The 24,028-nt window shown below is 35.7% G+C and overlaps 1 protein-coding gene and 1 long non-coding RNA gene across 4 annotated transcripts in view; one reads left to right on the top strand and one right to left on the bottom strand.

The window, feature by feature from the left end:
- Positions 1–24,028, bottom strand: part of LOC131435640 (homeodomain-interacting protein kinase 2) — a 232,080-nt gene that overhangs the window by 17,886 nt on the left and 190,166 nt on the right. For all 3 annotated transcript variants that reach the window (XM_058603742.1, XM_058603740.1, XM_058603743.1), the window contains one exon: positions 18,969–19,289. In XM_058603742.1, coding sequence (XP_058459725.1) covers positions 18,969–19,289 — 321 coding nt within the window. The remainder of the gene's footprint in view (positions 1–18,968; positions 19,290–24,028) is intronic.
- Positions 4,831–5,625, top strand: LOC131435641 (uncharacterized). Its single transcript, XR_009230520.1, has 3 exons — positions 4,831–4,961; positions 5,023–5,184; positions 5,478–5,625. It is a non-coding gene; the product is annotated as an uncharacterized LOC131435641 (long non-coding RNA).

The raw sequence follows: 24,028 nt of genomic DNA, 5'->3' as shown, positions 1-24,028 counted from the left end.
TACTCTCTCTCTCTCTCTGTCCTAATGCCATAGCGACCGGGAGGGACTCGACGGAAGGATTATTAAACTGTTAAATGGATTGGCAATGTTCACCGAGAATTCAGTAATCATACTGGCTGACGGCCATGATGGCGCGGCGACGCACAGTTATAGCAGCTAAATGGAAATCCAATCCAACGAAGGAAGCCAAGTACTTATCTCTTCTCCGTATACGAGCGAGAAAATCGATTTGGCTTTGGACCAATTTTAATATTAAGGTAATTGCCGACAAGCAGACAAAAAAAAAACAACTACGAAGAGAAACCGTCGCACAATGGAGCAATTTAGGTTGGTTTGCTGGCAAACCAAATAAACTACGCGAATAACAAAGGAATAGCTCATTATGGACAGTGGCTCGTTTATTTTTCGGAAGTAGAAAACTGCAGAACCTCTTTCATTGACCACTAAGAGTTATTTGCATTTCAATATAACTTTTTCAAGACTGTACACACTGAATTCTTATTTTGATGTTCGGTAATTTTTTTTACAGTTTTAATCTGTAAAAAGAAATTTTAGCAGAAAAAAATCGTTAAATAATTCCATTTTACCGACATCAGTAAAATATGCACGAGTTGTCAGTAATTCCATGATAATTTTGCTGAAAAATTGTATTTTGTTTTACTGACGCATGTTGTAAACATTGAAATGTCATCACGTCTAAGTCATTCCGTAAAAAAAATCACCGATTCTCAGTGGTTAATGAAAAAACACTGAAAAAATATGTAAACAGTGCTGAGCTTCAGTAATTTTCACTGAACGCTTTCGGAGAAAATAAAGCCTGTCAAATCCGCCATTTTAAAGTTCAAATAATACTAACAGTGGTAAAAATTAGTGCTTTTTTTTCGAAAAAGTGCAGACTGCAGCTAAAATGGACAATATTTTGGACTTACTTGCGGATGAAGAAGTAAAGAAGCTGTTCAGTAAGTATATTTATAATATTTTCAAAGTTTTCTCATTTTTAGCAAAGTACGAAAATGTCTGACGAGTGTATCACTTGCTTTTTTTGTCGTAAACCTGTTCCGGGATACGTGGAAGGGCTCGTACGGCACATTACGTGGCACATAAAACGTAACCATTTTTTACCGGATGCCTCATTTTATGATTGTACTTTCCCTCGCTGTCGAATGCGTTATCAGCATATGGGATCCTTGAAAAGACATATAAAAGGAACACATCCTCTCTTGGCAAAAAATCAAAAAAGTCAACTAGTATTACTAGCGTTGATATTAATCAGTTGGATAATAGTGTGCGAGATTTTAATCCAATCATTGAAAGCAAAAATGAGCTTGCCTCCCGTACTTTAGTTGAAATTAAGAAGATCATTGCCATAAGTGTTTGTCGAATGACGGCAAATGTTGAAATACCCCACAACAAAGTACAAGAGACTGTACTGATCTGCGAAAATATTGTCAATCTTGTTACAAGCTATCTTGAAGAACAAACTATTTCGTTTTTAAAAAGATGCAAAATTGATACTTATTCAGAATCTACAGTCGAATTTCTGAATGAATTTAAAATGCCTGACCTATTTGAAAATGTTCGTTCGTATAAGAGACAACAGTTATTCCTAAAATCGTTGGCTATAAATGTTCCTCAACCATCTGCTAAGTGTGTAGGAAGTCGAGATGTTATTCGTTGTGTTGACGGTGTCAATAAAACTGTTCGCGTCAACGAGACATTCATGTATATGCCCATAATCCAAACATTGAAACTTTTATTTAGAAATCCGGTAACCAGATCTCTTCTATCAAAAGAGGCTAGTTTTAACCAATCCACACCATGTGTTAGAGAATACAGTTCATCGTGCACGGGCCGTTTTTACGAACAGAACGAATATTCCAAAAAATATCCGCATTCCATTCGACTATCTTTGTATCAAGACGTAGAAATTGGAAATGCGCTTAGCTCAAGGGCAGGAAAGAACAAAATTTAAAACTTTTGCATAAAAATTCAAAATTTTCCTCCGCAATGGAACTCATCTCCAAAAACTATTTTCCCGACTATTTATGCTCTGTCAAGTCAAGTTAAAAAATATGGTTACAGCAAAATATTACAACCATTGATTACGGATCTTAAAATGCTTGAAAAGGGAGTAAAAATATATTACGGAGCAGAAGAATTCGAGTTGCGAGCATCAGTTACTGTGTTTTGTGGAGATACATTAGCAGCACATGACGTGTTCGGTCTTCTTGGTCCTGGAGCAAAATATTTCTGTAGAATCTGCACGGTTCCTCGTCAAGTATTTCAAGAAAACCCATTTGCGGAATTTCCTTATCGAACAGTGGAATGGTACAATGAAAAATTACAAGCCGTTAGACATGGTGATATAAAACCATCAGATTGCGGACTGAAAACTACTGGGTGTATCCTAAACGATCTAGAAAACTTCCATATTACACAAAATTATGCCTTGGATACAATGCATGATTTGGCTGAAGGAGTAATTCCTCTTACTATTCAATTAACTTTGAGTTATTTGTACAAACAAAAAGATTTACAGTTTACTAAAGAAACTATCAATAATCGCATTGCATACTTTCATTACGGATACGCTGATGGTAAAAATCGGCCTTCACCAAATATTTCAGATGACATGCTTTCTAATGTTCATAAACACAAATTGAGACAAACTGCCTCTCAAAATTTTTTACTACTGCGAGCATTCCCGTTTTTATTTGGAGATATGATACCTAAAGACTGCAAACACATAATTATGATAGGTCACCTTATAAATATTACCCGTATATTATTATCGCCAGTTGTATCCGAAAACATGCTGATTTGGCTTAATGAACATATCCGTTTATTCCAAAATATTTTCTTTTCAATGTTTGATAAACGCATCAACAAATTGCATCATATGAATCACTACGAGGAATGCATTCGCCAGTGCGGTAGCATGAAACAATTCTGCTTTTTGAACAAAAAAATAAACCATTAAAAAAACAAGCAGGCACGTATCGTAATTATAAAAACATTTGCAAAAGCTTAGCAGAACGACAAAGTTTTCGGACAGTGTTGGACATTCTTGATAATCCTCTTAAAAACAACATTGTTTATAAATCTGGACCGATTATGCACAAGGACAAAACACTTTCAGGTTCTCATTTAGGAGAAAATGCACAACTGATTTACACACCTTCTTCAATAATGCTAAACGGTGTGGAGTTTCGCATGAACTTAGTGGTTGCATTAAAGAGTCACAGAAATGAGCCGTTCCCAACGTATGGTGTAATCAAAGAACTTGTTAATTCGAACGATGGTCATTTCTTCCTGTTGAGATTATGCGACACGATTTTATACGACGATTTTTTCCAATCATATGAAGTCCACGTAACTACGGCAGATACATTAGTTAATATAAATGCAGTTTTTCAACATACTACCTTTGCAATTTGGAAACCTTTTGGACAATCTAATAAATATATATCACGGCGCTACTACAACAGAGATTATTGAAATCATAACAATTTTCAATGTTTACCCATAACAATTTCAAAAAATATTTTAATGTGACATATCGATTTTACATAATTTGCAGCGCAGGAATTCCTAGAATACGATTATGTTAGATTACTCAGTTACAGGTAAAATACCTAGTGTTTTATATAAAAAGGTCGTACCCACAACGTCACGACATGACTTGTTAGTTTATTTCTTGGGTGTTAAATAAAAGGTGCATCTTATTGAAACTTATTTTTCGTTATAGTTGATGAAGGAATCACTGATTTCGATACGTTCATGGAATTGAATTAGGCAGATTTTGTCCGACTACGTTTAAAAACAAAAATTATTAAAAATATTCAGCTCATTCAAAAGGAATTAAAAAGTAATTCGATAGTAGAGGAGTTGGAGATAAATAAACAAATATCCGATTTTGAAGAAAAAAAACAAACCGGAAATACTGAAAGTGACGGAGACAATGGAACAAATTCGATTGACGAACCATATCGAGACATTTTTTTCAGAAGAGGTGAGTTAGTTTTAAAAATGAAATTAATGATTTAATATGTGTGCACTTATTATTTCACGAGCATTACTCTGTTGCATTAATAAATCGATCTAAATCTTAATCAGTACATGTGCATAGAATACAGGCAATTGTGTAGGAGCTACACGTTTTGAGTAAAGAAACAAATTGTTTTATTGGATAATATTTTTAGAGTATGTAGCGTGTTGAAATTATTTTCATTCACGATGTAGAATGTACTGGTGACTACCTATGTCTTTTTTGATTGTGCTTGTAATTTTCTCACAATATTAAATATGGTTCAGTGTCGTCATATGTTTATGTTTTTCTTTTTCGTATTTTATCTCACTTCCGAAAAAAACGCCCACAATAACACATAGACAAATGTGGTTGCCTGATTATCAGTACATCGTGATCTTCACAGTCAATCCATTACATACAACCGATAATGTATAATCCGCATTCTGGTTGCAGGAAATAAATATCGACAAAATATTCAAACGAACTCGAGCAGGCAAAGATATTATAGAGATTTTAAAAGAAGGTGCGAAGCCTTCCGACGGCTGTTTGAAGTCCATAAACAATATTCTTTGCGAATTTCTAAAATCAACATATGGCCTGTAAGTACTCACAAAATATATCTAGTATATTAGTAATGGCTTTCATTGACATAGGCGTCCATCTTCATACCACAAAAATATGTTGGCAATGTCCCTGGTGAAATCGTATCCTGTATTAGCATCTTCTAATGATTCTGTCCCACAAGCACTGTGGTTTCAGCCCCATGCAAGAGGACTAAATAAACATTCAGGCAGGCTGCATTATCATATGGTACCTGGTACGTAAATCTAATGAACGACTCATCCATCGGAAGAAAAATGTATCTACTTCAGAAAACGTTGACTCAACATGTATGATAAATACAGCATCCGAAGATCAAATAGAGCAAATGGTTTGTATACATAATGTTTTAAAATTTAAAATATTGTTTTTACATAGTATGACAATTTTAGAGAAGCGAATTAAAATTCATCTGTCCAGAACCAGCAACAAAAGAACGAGTTGAGGAACTTTGGATGGCTACGTTCCAAGATCGGCAGAATATACGTAAGACCGATAACCTGTTATCTTATTTAAAAGACTATCCGGCTGCATCAGCATTTAATGGAAAGTTGGTAATATACTTCGTACCGATTAACTAAATAACGTTGAGCCTGTACCACAGACAAACACTAATATTAAGGACTATGAGTGTGTTTGTTCATGAATAGTTTACAATAACAATCGCGGTATTTTATCGAAATATGAGAAATGTTCTTATTGAAATATGAGAAATGTTCAATGTTGGTGTTCAGAGTATAAGGTGCTGGTCTCACCAACTAGTATGAATTTTCTGTCAATTTGTCTGTGGTAGTTTTAATCGTTTAGGTGGCTGTAATAATTTGTAAATGGATTTTCTCCGTTTCAGATCACCACAGAGTTCGGTCTTCTCAATCCAGGATGTTTAAATTTTGGGGAAAAGTTTCAGTCTGTTCAGTGCCAAATTGTCACAGAATTTAATGAATGTTTCCGACACATCACTAACGGTAAATAAATTGTATCGATATAATCGCTATATAATATTCACTGTAAATGGTATTTCCTTTTTCAAGATACACTAAGGTTTCTTTATGCGGTTTTTAATTCGACTTTTTTATGCGAATTTTCAGAGTTATGTGGTTTTTTTATGCGAAGTTTCAGAGTTGTGCGGTTTTTTATGCGAAGTTTCGGAGTTATGCGGTTTTACCTTATTTTATAAATATAAAAAATAGGTATAGAATTCGCTCAAACTTTAGAAAATTTTTCCGAGGCCCGGAGGGCCGAATGTTATATACCAATCGATTCAACTCGACGAAATGTCCGTGTGTGTGTGTGTGTGTGTGTGTGTGTGTGTGTGTGTGTGTGTGTGTGTGTGTGTGTGTGTGTGTGTGTGTGTGTGTGTGTGTGTGTGTGTGTGTGTGTGTGTGTGTGTGTGTGTGTGTGTGTGTGTGTGTGTGTGTGTGTGTGTGTCTGGATGTGTGTTGGCAACTAAGAGGTCGAGATATCAGAGATGGCTGGACCGATTTCGATCAAACTAGTCGCAAATGATGAAAAAAATGATGCAAAAAATGAAGGTCTCCCCGTCACCCAGAACGCTATTGAATGGTTTTGAGATAGGATGTTTACATTTTGAGTTATACGTAGTTTAATGTCAAAACTTATAGTTTTTTTTTACAATATCTGTCACAATTGACCTTGAAAACAGAATATATTTTCAGACTTAGATTCCGCACAGTAATACCTATCCAACAAGCCATAGATTGTTAAAATCCATCCATTTTTAACGGAGATATCGAAATTTTTGTGTAAGCGACTGTTTTCCCTATTCCAGCAGTAGAAGTTTTGAGCGCTGTCTGGCAAAGAAATGCTTGGGAGCAACATAAAACACAATTTTTTATACTGTCACATACATTTGTTACTAAGTACCAAAAAGACTGTGTACAGCATAATATTTTGCCTCGGACCGATTTTAGCACGGCTCGTTTTTGGCAACATAATTGTTCGAATATGACATAAATAAACTAGATGATGGCAGCATTTTCGAGTTGATAACAATTCCATAATTATATTGATTTAAACTACCTACAACAATAAATGCTGGAAGAACATAACACCCATATACCATTCGAATCAGTTCGCCGAGATCATCAAATGCATGTGTGACAAATAATTTCACTCAATTTTCTCGGAGATGACTCAACCGTTTTCTACAAACTCAGATTTATGTGAAAAGTCGTATGCTCGAAAACATGGTTCCTGAATTACGTTTGGTTCCGACCTCTTGTTCCGGAGCTACATGTAAATCGACCTCTTGTTCCGAAGCTACATGTAAATACAGGAGGACATGTAAATCGAAACTAAAACTGTGTAACTCATTTTTCTCGTAGATGACTGAACCGATCTAAGATTCAAATGAAGTCTAAGAATTATCTAAAATTCAAATGAAAAGTTTTAAGATTCTATAAAACATCTTGTTTGTCAGTTAGATCCAACTTTCGGTTTCGGAGATACAGGGTGATTAGTATAAAAATGTCTATTTCACATAAATTAATCAGGTTTATCGGGTTTACAGATTTGGATAGTTGATAACCAAATAAACTTATTTCATTTTTGGATGTATTCAGTTTTCGTTTCGGAAGGCACCCAAAAATTTAATTCGCACTACGATTCCTCAAAGATGTCTACATTGATTTTTAAACATTTTGAAACAAATACTACTCAGATGAATTTGTCTGACTTCGGCTACACCGAGTTTCGAATTCCGGTTCCAGTATCGAATCGCTTCTCAAAGCTCAATCGTTTTCTCAAAAAAAACCAAATCGAATTTCAAAAACAAAAATTCAAATTAAAATAAATCCAATTTTATCCAATTCTGACTTCCGATTCTGGAATTGTAGGAGGATGAATTTTTAAAATTCTAAGCGATATAGATGATGACAATCCCGAAAAGCTTTAAAGTTGGACTCAAAAATATTGCAATTTATTCGTCATATGGCCATACGAATCGGTTTGGATTATACTGGCTCCTGAATACCGGCACTGGAAGTACCTTAAATTACCGTAAACTCTAAAGTGGAAATTACTTCGACATATCATTGAATGTTTAATCGATTGTAACACTTTTAGATTCAAAGTCGATCCGATTTGCAGCTTCGACATTACAGAGTAAAAAGTGATTAAAATCGCAAATTGCCACTTAAAACGACGGACATTAGAATAATGTCATGAAAACTGAAACACCGAAGAATATTAATGCAAAAACACATGCGGATTGATAAAAAAAGGTATCATCTCACTGTTAGGTGGATTAAGCACGTTTTTTATGCGAATTTTCAGAGTTATGTGGTTTTCTTTTATGCGTTTTTTTTATGCGAAGTTTCAGAGCTATGCGGTTTTTTTTATGCGAAGTTTCAGAGTTATGCGGTTTTTTATGCGAATTTTCAGAGTTATGTGGTTTTCTTTTATGCGGTTTTTTATGCGAATTTTCAAAGTTATGCGGTTTTTTTATGCGAATTCTCAGAGTTATGCGGGTTTTTTATGCGGTACGTAAACTCGCATAAAAAAGACAGTGTAGTCGATAATTATAACACCACGCACATCCCGAAAAACCGAGGCCATAATCTTTCCAGCCGATTATTGTGCTTTGGACAAGGTTCACCAGTTGCTGCCCACTCAGATGACGATCGTTTTGATTCCAGAGTGAAGTGATGAATCCATGTTTCATCCATTGTCACATATCGACGCAGAAATTTCGGTTTGTTACGTTTAAACATGGTCAAACACTGCTCGGAATCATCAACACGCCGCGGAGCGCTTGAACGATATCTTAATCCTATCAAGAAACAGTGTAAAATTAAAACACGAAATCGTTTTCGATCCACTGTTTTGAAAATTACAAAAGTAGCGTCACTCTTAGCACAATAATTCACAAACTAATTCTATTCGTGAAATTTTAAGGTCATCGTCCAAGTTTTAGGAAATTTTCGATGGAAATTGCCAAAACCAATAACATACAGACCTTTGAAATACTTCTATCTATCTGCAGGGTGAAAATGGCTGGAAAATTCGGAGGATTTTCTGAGTCTTATCAAAAATAGGTAGGAAAAATGAGTGTTTTTGTGATCTTTCACAATTATTTGGGAAAATAATGCGATGACATGATTTTTTTTTCAAATAAACCTTATGCTGGCTACAAGGATGACATTCAGACACATTTTTGGAAAAGATTTTCACGCTTTTCATGGAAAATCAATGAATTTCATATAACCGATTTCGAAGTACTAAATGAAATACAAATTATTTTGCAACGATGCTGATTCAATTTATAAACGGAATAATTCGCTTTAGTTTAAATGCGTATGTGTGATATCGGTAGCAAAATCGAGAAGAATGCTAAATCTATGCAAGTCGTGAATTCAATATTGCTTTGTTGGTTGCATCGCTCCAGGCTGCAAGTATATTGAAGTCAAAATGTTTTCTCGCATTGTAATTATATTGATGTAAATCTACAATGTCATGTTAGTTGTTCATATGTTGCTCATTAACTATAGAAATCTTCGAAAGTTATATTTATTATATTTTTACTATCTCACATATGAAATTATACACGCTAGAAAAACATGTGCTGTTTAAATACTATTAGTTGAATAATATAGCAGTATTGTAAACCAGCGGTCGTGAGTTCGATTCTCACAAGAGGCAGCGAATATTTTGCTGTTTGTTTTGCGTCCCTTCAAGTGTTTTTAAAAGCTGTTTGTTATATCATCATTAATTCCGTCTATTTAAAACCAATTTTTGTAAAGAATGGAGTCATGCATATTTCTTTATTATAATAGCGAAAGGAGAGGGGGGAGGTGTGATTGTTTTGATAATTATAGCGAGAAGTGATGACACTATCGTAACCCTAAAAAGATCCTTTCCATTTGAATTCAAAAGTTATTTTTTGTATTTCTTGATTTGGTTTAAATATTGCATAAGCATTTCCATAATCAGAAAGAACAATTCGCAAATTTAGCTCAATTACTCAAATTTAGCTAGACTTACTTTTAAGAATATTCTACGCAAAACCAAAAAGTGATAGCCTAATTGGTTTGTTATAACTATTGACATATATTGTTTTGTACTATGATGACATTTGGTCAATAGAACGGCGTCGACTGGGTGCTATCGCCTTCTGCGTTAGTAGCAGAATGAGAGGGTGCGAAAAGGCTTGTAGTTTGAAGCACATCCTGAAGTGCAATATTTATCATAATATATTGCAACATGTGGTTCTAATGTTTGTTGCATTATTTGTTATATATTGAATTGAATTATATAACGTTATATTATATATTGTTGTTATTATTATTATTACTATTACTATTATTATAATTATTATTATTTAAAATGAAATATTATATTTCCTGCAGTACTGCGACGAAAGAAGAGCATAACTTACACTGCGACATCAACTGTTATACATTGTATCATAGCATATTATATTGTATTATGTTATAGTATATTGTGAGAATATATTGTGTAATGGTATATTATATTGTGCTATATTATATTATATTATACTGTGTTATGTGACCAGGCCCATCAGTCAGACCGAAGGTATAAAAATATCTATCAGACGGAGGGTTAATTTAAAAATGAAGACCGTTCCGGTTAGTCAGACTGTTCGACAGACTTTCCGTGGTCGGAGTTGTTGCAAGACTAATATTTTTCAGTAATTTTAGAGCATAAAAATTGTTCTACACCAAGTGCCCATCACCGTATTTATTTGATTTTTCGTCTTCGACTTACCAGTGCGTAGACAGTTTATGTTAAACAAGTAACGAGATTCATCAGTTCAATAAAAACTGCTCACGCACTGATGAATCGAAGACGAACCGTTAAAACAAGTAATATTTCACTGTTGGTCTAGCGACCGCTTATCCGCATGTTACGGTTTATTTCTAAGATCTGAACACATATAAACATGCACCGCCGATAATCGATACACTGAGCTGTAGCTAATCTAATTAGATGGCTCTTTTCTTGTCACATTCAGGCGCGTCGAACATGGCCGGAATTTTCTATGAGTTATGTATTTATGCTTTTTTCTATGTTGTTATGTATTTATGCTTCCCACCAGTCCGTTTGAGATGCGGATGAGAAATGGAGATAATAAAATTTGAATGAAAATTCTGTTGGCCACTTATTTTCGTTAGCAGTTGGCAAAATCACTGGAAATTCGACTTGGAAAACATGTGATGAATTAGAAACCACAATATAGTCCAGTAATCACAATGTACGCAATAAACTTGTGTCATTTAGCATTTTAATCATGCTGTTTATCAACATTCGAACATTTCATATTGATACGCAATCGGTATTGACAACTGCAGCAGCGCAAATTGAGGATTCACGATCGAGCAGCTGGAGCCAATGCTTAATTTTGTGCTTGCCACACATCAATTAATCAAGCATAGCACACATTCTCCCAGTGATTCGACCATCGTCGCGCCGATCGGTCACCGCACAGATAAAGAGAAAGGAGTTGCTGTGTTTCCTATCTAAAGGAAAGAGAGAGAGAAAAAAAATACGGACAAAACCACAGTCAAACAAACCAGAAGAGAGTTGCTTTCACATTTGCTGACCTCATTTGAAGTACATATTGCAAAAAATAAAAAAAAATCTACCAAACGGCGGCGCGACAATCTCGAACGGAAAAAGGGCCGCGCTTCCACACGACGCACAACGGCACAAGTTCAACCGGAATAAGACAGCCGGCAAAGAAACGAACTGAGCTGCTCTCGGGCTATCATCGACAGCATCGAGTCCGGCAGGGTTAGCCTTCGTGCGGTAGCTTTCACTACGGTCGTGTTTTGCACTTCACCTTCTACCCCTCGCAAGAAAACAAAAACCCGTAGCTTCTCGGATGTGGCAAATGAAAAAAAAAAATAACCGGCAACCCACCGCAGTGGGTACACAAATGGTGTTCAACAGCAAAAATTACTAATCATTTGCCGGTTTCTGATTCCCTTCAGAAGTAAGCCATTTTCAATGTACTTTTAATAAGTAGAAGCTAGGGTTAATAATTCTCACTGGTTTTTTATTTCTCAAGGCCTCCGGCATAAAGCTTGTGGTGTTGTTACTGGTTTTATGTTATCTCAAAATCGTTCCCCTAAAGAACAGTTATACTCGCAGTCGATAATTTTTTTCAATTTTCGAGGCAAATAGCATTCAAAACAATTCCGAAGTGCGCTCGCGTTCATGTTTTGCAGTGACGCAGAGATCTTTTCTATACTGTGGTGTGTGTGAAACGGTGCAAAATGTAGAAAAACCCACCTGACAATGTCTTCGAAATTTAGTTGAGAATATTTTGTGAAATTTTCAGAATGATTCATTGAGTTTAGCGGTCGTGTTGTATTTTTTTCTGACTGAAGAAAAATGGAACGCTCGGAAATGCATACCTCTACTTGTTCATCGAATATCTCGGCTTTGAAGGCTTGTATCTTAAATCTACCGTGACAAAGTCTAGATAATTTAGTTTAGATGCGATTAGTACATAAAAACATATATGTTATCGCGGTAAAAATAAAGTCTTGTATTTTTCTGTGAAACAAAGTCAGTTTCATGCATCCACCATTTTTTGTTTTGCTTTGGTTTCCTGATAGCATTCTGAAAAAGGAGAGAGAAACAAAATTGGCTCCACAAGGCTGCCAAACACACAGACATTCTATCTTTGTGAAAGTTGAATATTTTTTGATTGTTCATTGGAATCTATATAATGTCCAACCCATACGATAGATTAATGTGATAAAACTTCTCATCAAAATAATAAAATGTATGCTGGCAACCCGGTAGAGTTTGCTCATATACGAGAGAGTACAAGAAAAATACGATGCCCAAAGGGAATTGAGCGAGCCACGTGGTCGATTTAAAACTCAACACGTGGCCCTCTGTCCTCAGACCTTAAACTTCCCTTCGCCAAGCTTGTGCTCAAGTTTTGTATGCAAGCAGTTATTTTTATAGCGGTTAGTTTCTCTAATATTCTGCGATTTCGGTTGAAGCAATAAACTTTTTCTCATTATCAATCGAGTTCATCTTATACAAATTAGAAATTAATTTTAAGCACTCAAAAACCCTAGGGTAGGGTGAGAATTTCAAACGAAACGACAAAACATGGAATTTCATCCGAGCTTGCATGACACAAGATCAGAGCATACCAATTAAAGCTTCAAATCGTTTTGCGGGACTTTTCGTCTTGCTGTCTAGCAACAACCTACCTCTAGCATGCTACGCGTAGGACTGAAACGTTAGCTATAATTTTTCTTCTATTTATAGATTCGCGTGCTTCCAAGAGTTTCGCTTTTGCATTGACCAATCAGAGCGATGCTTTCCCTTTGATATATCGCTTACTCCTTCAAAACCGTCGTCTATGGCAGGGAAATCCGATATGCCGGAGATTTTAGCAGACAAAATAGGACACTGCTCGCTACTAATCAAAATTTCAATAATTGATCATTGAAAATACGTGGATTGATACAATCTAATCGTAACTTAAAAATATATCCTATCAAATGATGAAATAATATTAATAATTGATACAAAATAGACTGAGCTGTAAGTGTTTAAAACCTGACCACATTTCTACATGTATTTTTCCTTGAGTTTCTGATTTGTAACCTTATATAGAAAATAAAGATGTGTTCCACATCAAAAATCATGGTACCAAAGTGTCTAAAGGATTGTAGTACTAGCAATGCAATGAATCTTAACGCTGTTGAAAGTCGTTTGCAGAAAAATTATTCATTTTATAATTGACTTTCAAAGAGTAGTGTTCATAATACAAATATTTTGGCATTAAAAATGCCAAAACAAGTGCAAAACTAACCGCGTAACCTTTTCTGTCATAATTTTGAACGCTCAAAACGCAGACATTTGTTGATGGAATCATATAATTTAACTACCAATCGATTCGGAAACATTCAACTTAAACATTTGAGCCAACGTTGTTTAAGTATTTCAATGGTACACACTCCAAAAAAAAACTCTGTGATTTTACATCTTAATAGATGCACATAAATAGAGCGTTGCAGTTAACGCAAATTTACGTGCGAGAACATTAAATATTGTGTCTAAAATCTCGTGACTTGAACCGAGAATCCTTGGATCGTAAAGTACGTCCGGTAATCGACTAACAGCAACACAAATCAGCTGGTCGGCTGGCAAAAGATGCATTTAAATTCCTACAGTTGCACCCACTAGCAGAATAGAATGCATATTACAGTCGATATCAGTAACATTCATGCTAATCCAATATTGTCATTGCAAATGAAATTTCCCGTCATTTGACAAATAACGTCTTTAAGAATTACATCGAGATTGAGTTACCAGTAATATTCAAAATTTTTTAGTGTGTATACCATTGAAATACTTGACCTATGTTTTCAAGAGCCAATCACAACTTACGATAATGCTGTCGGCCTGTTACCCGTTTTGCGCAATATGAGCTATCGCACAAAACGGAATCTATCAATATATGGTCCAAAACATATTTGCTCAGTCAACCCCTGACTGTAAGCGAAGAAAGTAGTTTGATTAGTGAGTAGATGACGAAACTGAAAGCTTACGCTCGTTAGATAGTCACTTTTGACTGGGTGCAGTGTGTTAATGGCTTGAGTATATTGAATTAGCTATTGATTTTGCTTCTCCGGTAAATAGCACTGCGCCACATCAATACCCAAGTGACAATTCGAATGCCTTATGGTTCTGATTATAATTTAAAGGAGTTTTGTAATTGATTCTGCAATCACTACGAGTTTTATGACAACTATAATAATTGCCTATGTTAATAAGTAATATAACAGATTTTAAAGCTTCTCTAAAACCTTCTACCCGAACTACTTACTGAACTATAAACAAAACAACTTGAACTAGAATAAAACCATGCGTACGCCCGTTATATTGCTTTCAAATATTTTCTTTAAAACCTTATTGCAAGTTCATTTTTTTCATAAATATAGTTTGGTGTGTGCGAGTTCATTGAATGACAGTTTCACTCAGAGCCAATTTGATCATTCTAAAGTACACTTATAACTATTTGATTTATTAATTGTTAGGTTAAGTGTACTTCGTATTACGGAAAATTTCATGGCCGCCATTTTGATGTTCTGTATCGTAGCATTAATTGATATCAAATAAGCTCCGAATTACAAAACCGATGAAATATGATGGACTTTTCTGATTCATTTTCAGAACGTATGCACAAGTTTTGACGCAACTGTACATATTTATACAAAAATGACGGATCACAAAAAATAATTTTTATCGATTATGAAGACTTTCGCAAAAACCGCATTTATTACAAGGCGATTAGCTATAAATCTTATTTTTATTCATACATTCGCGATAAAAATAAGAGCGCATGAAGTTTTTACGTTCAGAAAAGGCCTCAAACTCGTCATAAAAAATTAGGATATTCTTACTGATTGCCTTCAAGACCGACATGACACACACACATATTCTAGGAAAATATTAATCAGCTACACGGAAAGAATTCTGTTGCTGCTGTTATGATTAGAAAATCATGAAACCAATCATTTCAACTTCTCAAGAAACCATGAGTAATAAGCCTTCTCCCATGAAAATTCAGCATGGTCTGAAAATGCGTTACTTGAGGAATGCATTTCTTTCAAAGCTCGTAACTCCAATTTTCTACCCGGATATCACTTTGAACCCTGGTGCTACGATGCATTACCCACTGGCGTCTGTCAAATTGACAACATTATGATAATGAACCGAAAAAGACAAAGCACGGCAACGCTTTCCATTTGGCAAATATCAACGTTACATTTTATATAAAAGGGCATTCCACGCAAAATCAGCCACCCAAAATTTTTTTTTATCTATTTTTTTCGGGAAAGAACTCGAAAATATTCGACACGTATTTTTTTATTTCAATGTGGTACGTGGAATTTTCGAGATATGATTTTTTGAAATTTCGCGTTTTCAAAAAAGAGCCTTTTTTCAACAGCCTATACTGTAAAATCTAATAAAGATACAAAAATTCGTCCAAGACATGAAATGTGCGACTTTTCCGCACCTTTCACATAAGCGATTTCATAAAACAACCTTTAAAGTTAATTTAATAAAAAAAAAAATTAAAAATTAATAAATAAATAAAAAAATCAAACTAATTTTTTTTGTCGAAAAAGGAGGCCTAATTTTTTTTGTCGAAAAAGGAAGCCTTAGGGGTTTAATCGTATCCGAGATGTATTGATTCACCTAAATATTTAAAAAAGACGATTTTTCAAACAATGTTTTGAAAACAAAAATAAGGAAAAATCATTCCGCGGTATTTGCAAGAATACGACATAGAGTTTGTTTTTAAGAGGCTTGATGCAAATGTGTTTTTACATGCAATTTGTTCAAGTGTTTAAATTCTGAAACACAAAACAAAAAATGCAGCAATGAAAGCAAGTAAACGCATTATTTTAGGCGTCGTCGTTCTTCAAAAACATAATATTTTAATAGGTAATTATTCAGATTATAAGAAATTCCCCGTGTTTCTCGCTGATTTGCTATTCAAATGTATATAATTTGAAACATTAGTTAAAATCACGTAAAATATACGTCCATCACACCATTTCATTCAATTCCTATTCGCCTGAATTTATGTTGCAAAAATGACCATCGTAGCAGAAACACGCCTGAAGCTATACCCAACAACGTCAAGTGCGTTACGCTTAAATTTCAACGAAATCAGTCTAAATGGATCATGATCCGAGAATTTTTGTTCATGGTGTATTATCGCAACATGAAAATATACTATCTTCCCCAAATCATGACTCGTTTTGCTCATTTCAAGAATCGGAATTTGGCCCGTGAAAAACTACTGAAAATATTTACTTGATACTGAGCCATTTTCATTTCCTAATTGTGTTGGTTTACCCACCGGCGTCTGTCAAATTGACAACATAAATATAATGAACCGAAAATTGACATCATAAGACATCATCACATTTTGTATGAATATATCTGAATGTATTCTTATGTTACATATTTGATGTGACTGTTGTTAGAATAACATTCCGAGAGCTAGCGTAAGCCGAAAAATTTGGTACACATTTCATTAACATCCTATTCGAAATTTTCATATTTGTAAACATATCGCCTGAATTTATGCTGCAAAAATAACCGTCGTAGCAGAAACACGCCTGAAGTTATACCCAACAACATCAAGTGCGTTACGCTTAAATTTCAGCGAAATAAGTCCAAATGGATCATGACCCGCGAACTTTAAATCATAGTGTTTTATCATAACATGAAAATATACTATTTTCCCCAAATCATGACATGTTTGACTCATTTATAGAATCGAAAGTTTGCCCGTGTACAACTATTTATTAATATTTAAAATGTTACTTGGATTATCCATGAGGCATAAAAAACAGAAAAAAATTAACAATGTGATGTATTCGATATTACATTTTCGGCTAAATGTCCCTATCGGTGAAACGACGTTCGGTGAAATGACCCACTTCCATGGTTTGTCATACTGAAAACGAGTTCAAAGTTTCACCTAGATCAGAGCATGTGAAGTTCGATGACTTACTACCCATTTCTGGAATAGTTCTAATGTAATTGGCTTATGGTGATGTTAACAGTGACGATTACTTATGTCTGCAATAAGTGATTCTCCCTACCCAACGTTGGAAACAAATGTATGTTAGAAAATTAAATCTCAAATACTAGATATGGTAACTAATTTCCGGAGTTTCGCGACACATTCGTCATCAAGATAGTCTGCGAATGTGCTTCCACACGGTGCTGTGAACGTGGCCGATTATTTTTAACTATCTTCTTCGCCGTCTAGCCAAACAACAGATAAGTATAATCATCATTATCATCATCATCAATCTAGTCGCACTGGGCGTCTGACCACACCGGAGACAAATATGTTCGCAAAGAAGCAAAGTAAATACATAAATTATTATCAGCCGACCAAGCTCTAGAGGTTGCCCAGTTCGCACCGACCGACCGACCGACTATTGTTGTTGTGCTACTGATATAACTGCTAAGTGGTTAACCAAATCGAACATTGTACTTAACAGTATTCTTAGTACCGAAATAGAACAAGGGTTTCCGGAGGGTCTCTCTGCGCGTGAGAATATGAACGTTGTGCTTTACCCAACGGAGACTAACTTTTATCGGAGAAACATGCGTCCTTGCTCGGTCAGAAAACAACAACAACAAGAACAGTAGCAAATATGAACATGCGGTTAGTTGTCTATTACGGTAAAAAGGTGGTTGTGGGTGTTGATTAAAAAGCACATATATTCAGCTTTGACCGCTATTATAACAGTACCTTCTCTTCGACAGAACTCGGACTCGAAGTAGCCAAGGCTAATTTGCAATTTCCAACCCAGATGATATTTATCACCCACGTGTCGGTGTTTTCGTACTCCGACGAGGAATGGTCGTTCTGCTTTATCGAAAAATATGCAAGTGTACGTGCTGTTTGTCACCGAGTGACTCAGTAACGGCATATTTGAAGCCGTATTTCGAAACACTTGCTTTGTGTGGTCTTGAGCAGAACGAACGGAACGAAATCTTGAGTTTTCGTACAAAGTCCTTCATTAACGGGGGACCTCGAATGATGTGAAAACTTTTTAAATTATGCCAGAAAAAAATGGCAGAAACAAGTCACCGGAGACGCTGGTGTTTAAACAAAAAAAAACGAATATTACTTTTCCACTTCCGTCCTGCAACTTCGCTCGTTTCCGGTCTCCGCATTCAGTGCCAACATCGTACCCTAGGGTGGTACGTTTCTTTCCCGGCAACACCAGATCAAATTTTGGTCCAAAACGAGCCTAAGCTGTGCACAGTGCCGTGCTTGTTTGCATATCGGACGGGGGTGTTCGGGTGGACCCGCCTTTTTTTTTCTTTCTTCTGAGAATGGTTTTTCGTTAGAATGATGAGATACTTTTCGGAACGAAAAAATCGATTCGTTGACTGCCGACCGACCGAGTCACGTGCTGTTGCCATGTAGATGGTGAATTTTCCTTCTCAACGACATTATAATATCTACTTCACTTCAACTACTTTTTTTGGTTGTTGAATGAAACAGTTCTCTCTTACAGGAACCGCGGTAGTCACGTTTCGTGGAGTCATTGAACAAGTCGGGAGAATGTTCTCCAACGAACAGTGTTGGTTGATGATTTTAACCTGTCTTTATGCAGCCTTTGAAAAAATGATTACACCTTCAGAAAATTACATTTCCGGAATATTTGGCATTTTCCGCAGACTGCTGCAGGTCAGGTAGAAAATAGGGAAATTTTACATCCCCACTTGAAGTCGTGAAACCCCCATTGCCCAATAGAGTGAAATCAGACGCAAAAACACCTACCTGCTGCAGAATCGGCCGAATGTACTTCAGGGGCAGTGGCGAAAATTTATTCTGCTTCAGAAAGTCGTACAGATTCTGCTCGAGCATTTCGAACACCAGACAGGTGTGATTCTTGTGCTGGAAACACTCGAGCGCCCGTACAAAGTTGAACTCGTCCGCATTCTCCTGACTGAGCCGGGACAGTATCGACACCTCGATCTGGCCCTGGCGCGCATACGACGGATGGTTCTTGAGGATCTTGATGGCCACAATGTCGCTGGTGCCCTTTTTCCAGCATTTCACCACCTGACCGAAGGTACCCCGACCGAGGAACTCCAACACCTGAAAGAGACGAGAGAGAAAAAAAATGATTTAGAGTTTTGCGTCACATTAAACTGAATGTATAATCACATTGCAAATGAGTTCCGTAATTCCATGGTAGTACTATTGAGTCAATCACATTAAAAAATCGAATCGGATCGATTAGCTGCTGTGGGTGGCACGATAGTTAAACCGGTCGATATTTAGAATGAACAACATCTATTTATGGTTGAACAGGATTTGAACTAGATCAATAACTGGTGCAATTCATGGTATTTTTGTTTAGTGTATTTACTGAAACAGGATTCCTGTTCAGAAATGTAAACTTTTAATTTAAATTAATAAAATTTCGATTGTTCAATACATTTAAAAGTGCGTATGAATTCTAAAAGGTTCAAACTTTACACCAGTAGCATGAATTAACCTGCCTTACACTGACTAATGGAAGACGAAAAAAAATCGTTCTCTACAAATACTCAAGATTAAATTTGAAAACCGTGAGAAAAAACTACAAGGATCAGCCCCATGGAGTTGCTCGAGCAATTGATGTGGAACAAGGCAACCAAAAATTCTAATGATCGACATTTTCAATTAATCGTCACACTTTTAAATTCGCAAATGCACGGGAGTCTTCTTTTAATGATCTTTATTAGGAACCAACACCGAACAAGCGAACCAAGAATATAGACTCTATTTGTCGTGATTTGTATTTGTTTTGTAGCCGATGAAATTACATCAATAGCCCAACTGTATGCAATTATATGTTTGTATATACTTGCGATACGGATATCGATCGAACTTCTCTTCGGAAAGCTTGTGTTCAAGTTTTGTATGCAAGCAGTTAGCGGATATTTTTTGCAGACAAAATGAGACACTGCTAGCTATTAATCAACATTTCAATGATATACAATTAAAAATACATGGCTATGAACATTAAAATCAATACGTAGAATTATTTCCAATCAAATGGTGACATAATATTAATAATTGATACAAAATTGACTGAGCTGTAATTGTTCAAAACCTGACCACATTTCTACGTGTATTTTTCTTGAGTTTCTAATTTGCACGCCTATATAGAAAACAAAAATGTGTTCCACATTAAAAGCACTTTTTCGGACCCGAAAAGTTTTCTGACCTTATTTTCGGGGTTGGGAATCGAACCCAGTTGGGCTGCATGAAAGACCCATCGACATACCCATCACGCTATCACCTGCCCCCAACGCAAATTTCAGAGTAACAGTGCACTATTAATATCAGACTTACAACTTTGCTTCTGCCGTTTTTTTCCAAAAGTACAAGCTTTATTGCGAAAAAGTGCTTATGTGTTATTCAAATTTTGTCCGTCGCTAGCGACAACTTTCTCCCAAAAAGGAAAAGGAGTCCTCTTTTGACGCTATCCATGAAGCAATCCATTTTTCCAATTCTTCGAAGGATTGAAAATATTGATCTGCCAGGCTGTCTGCCATCGAACGGAATAGGTGGCAGTCAGAAGGGGCGACATCTGGGGAATACGGCGTGTGGGGTAAGACATCATTTCAGCGTTTCCAGGTACTTTTTGACCACTTTTGCGACGTGAGGCCGAGCATTGTCGTGTTGGAGGATGACTTTGTCATGTCGCTCTTGATATTGTGACCGCTTTTCTTTTAGCGCGCGACTAAGGCCCATCAGCTGCATTCGGTAGCGATCTCCTGTGATGGTTTTAAGAGCTCGTAGTAAATTACATCGAGCTGATCCCACCAAATGCAAATCATAACCTTAGCGCCGTGTATATTCGGTTTTGCCTTCAACGAAGTAGCATACCCGGGCTTTCCTCATGATTTTCTGTGTTTAAGATTATCGTATCGATTCCACTTTTCATCACCGGTAACGCTTCGATGTAAAAACCCCTTACGATTTTGTCTATGAAGCAGTTGCTCACATACAAATAGACTGCGCTCGATGTTCCTCGATTTCAACTCATACGGCACCCAGTTTCCTTCTTCCTGAATCATGCCCAGGGCTTTGAGACGTTTTGAAATGACTCACACCCAACGATTCGGCAAGCTCTTCTTAGGCTTAGCACGAATCTTCAACAAGCAATGCTTCTAGTTGTTCATCTTTGAAGGTTTTTTCTCTTCCACCATCATGTTTGTCTTCGACATCGAAATCACCATTTTTCAAACGTTGAAACCACTCCCGACACGTTCTTTTACTCAGAGCAGCATCACCGTAAGTTTCTGAGAGCATTCGATGCGCTTCAGCTGCATTTTTTTTTTCGAATTTTAAAAGAAAAGTAAAACTGGCGAGAATTGGGCACATAAATAGACATTTTCGAGCGTGAACAATACGAAAACATACGATGACAATTCGTTAGGCACTGTACACACTCACTTTAAAGACATTATCATATATGTATTTTGACCAGCCTCAGCCACCTATCGGAAAACGGTGGAAGCAAAGTTGTACAGCTGATATTTGTGATGTGATAAGTCTCTTCCGACCTTAAGGTTTAGACCGGGATAAAATTAATACATAATAATAATAATAATAATAATAATAATAATAATAATAATAATAATAATAATAATAATAATAATAACAATAATAATAATAATAATAGTCTACACAGTTAGAAAAATTTACATCTTAACAGATGCACATAAATGGAGTGTCGTGAGTCACTTACATTCACAATTCAAAATATGTAAAGAGAAGTCATATCACAGCTGATGCTTACATCGATACAGACGTAGAATTTATTTTTACATGTTAGTAGATATAATATTGTGGCAACACCGAAGAAATTACGGCATACTTGAATTTACGTCAAGCGTAAATTTCATTTTTTCTAGCAGTGTACACTCCAAAAAAATTTGAATTTTATAGGTCACTTAATCCCTTATACGATGTAATTCATAAAGACCTAATTTGTCAAATGATGGAAAATTTTATTTGTAATAACTTAATGTTAGATGAGCTTGAATTTTACTGGTTTCGACTGTAACTTGCGTCCTGCTAGCAGGTGCGCCTCTATGAATTTAAATGCACCTTTTACCAGCCAAGCAGATGCATGCTTCTATGGCTCAGTCGATTAACAGACGTACTTGCGATCCAATGATTCTCGGTTCAAGTCGTGACGGTTGCGCTCAGTATTCTTTTTTTATTTCAATGAATTTCATGTATGGAGTTTTAGACACAATATTAAATGTTCTTCCACGTAAATTTGCGTGAGCTTCGACGTTCCATTTATGTGCATCTAATAAGATGTAAAATCACAGGGTTTTTTTAAAGTGTGTATGTACTTGGATATTATGACCTACGTTTAAAACTTTCGTGAACAACAGAGGAGTAATTGTTTTTTTTTTCTGACGTGAATGCATACCATTCTATTTTGGGCTGCCGTTCAAAAGTTTTGTCATAAAATACATTTCAAACATATCAATCACGTCGTTCCACAGTGGTCCGAGTTAAATTAAAAAACGCATTTTCGTGCTTCAAGGGTTGATTTTGGAGCTTCTAAGTGTTCAGAAGAATTTCTACTTGCAACAGTCCGCTTCCTTTGATATAATCAAAGCTGTCAATTATTCACTTAGAAGTAAGTTTAAAAAAACATATTTAAGCTTAGCGGTTCAAATTGAACTGACGAGTTTTGCATAAAGCAGTTCAATTATAACTGCTATGCACTGATGGGTCTAGGACGAAACGTAAAAGAAATTCAATGCGGTTATGTGCCCTAAGCACAAAATTAGGCTACCCCTAAATGATATTTAATGTATTATTAGAAGGAAAACTCATGTCTTCAACAAAAAATCAGATCATATTAAAAAACCTTCTTTAATCCACCTAGTGGTGTAATGATCCCTTTCTCGTTTTACTTTTGTTTCCAAAAATATCAGTAGAAGATTCTGTCAAGGATTTTTTTTTACAATCTAGAATAAAATAAGAAAACTTTCTTTGGGTATGAACTAACATAACCTTTTCAATTTGAAAACAATTATGTCAGATTAATAGGAATTTTTCTTTATTTTGTATCGTCGCACTAATTGATTAAACACACTTTACCGTAGAGATCTGCAATGTTACTCTAATGTGAGTACAATTTCACTCATTTTCGTTAAAAGGGAACTGCTCTATACTGAGTAACGCTTGTTTGCTCACTTTTGAGTAAATATGGTAGTTGTCAAATTCTGATTAACATTTACTCAGTGCTACGAATGGGAAAATTAGCTCGAGTGAGTAAATAATACCCAATATCATTCGAATTATCTAAGGAATTCTTTGCTTTGAACAAAACTGCGTGTACATTGAAAACAATGCAACCTTTTTAAAATATTTTCTCAGAAGTTCTCTTTTTTTGCATTTTGTAGTTTTTCCATAGAAAGTAATTAGAGAAACATGTCAAAATAAAAGAAAATTAAGAATATAACACTTAAGGCTAATAGAGATCGAATAGAACTATAATCGAATAGATCGAATAGAATAGAGTATAACTACGAATAGAATAGAGTATAACTACGATTAAACTAATTGTATGTCTTCTGCGGTGGAAGCTTCTTTAAACGCTTGCACTAAACTGTTTCCAGTGGCTCTCGTGCTGTGCGTTAGAATTTTATAAAGCACACCTTCTAAAAAAGTTCACCATCATGGAGTGGGCACGCGTATTCCGAACAGAATTCGACACTGAGCTTTTAACTCCCTCTCGTATCCCGCAACGAAGGTTCCACAAATGTGGCAGCGAAAATCTTCAATCATGAAAACAGCTGCGTAAATTTTTCTTA

This window comes from Malaya genurostris, chromosome 3 (assembly GCF_030247185.1).
Source record: "Malaya genurostris strain Urasoe2022 chromosome 3, Malgen_1.1, whole genome shotgun sequence".
Classification (NCBI taxonomy): domain Eukaryota; kingdom Metazoa; phylum Arthropoda; class Insecta; order Diptera; family Culicidae; genus Malaya; species Malaya genurostris.
This window is presented reverse-complemented; position numbering and strand designations above follow the sequence as displayed.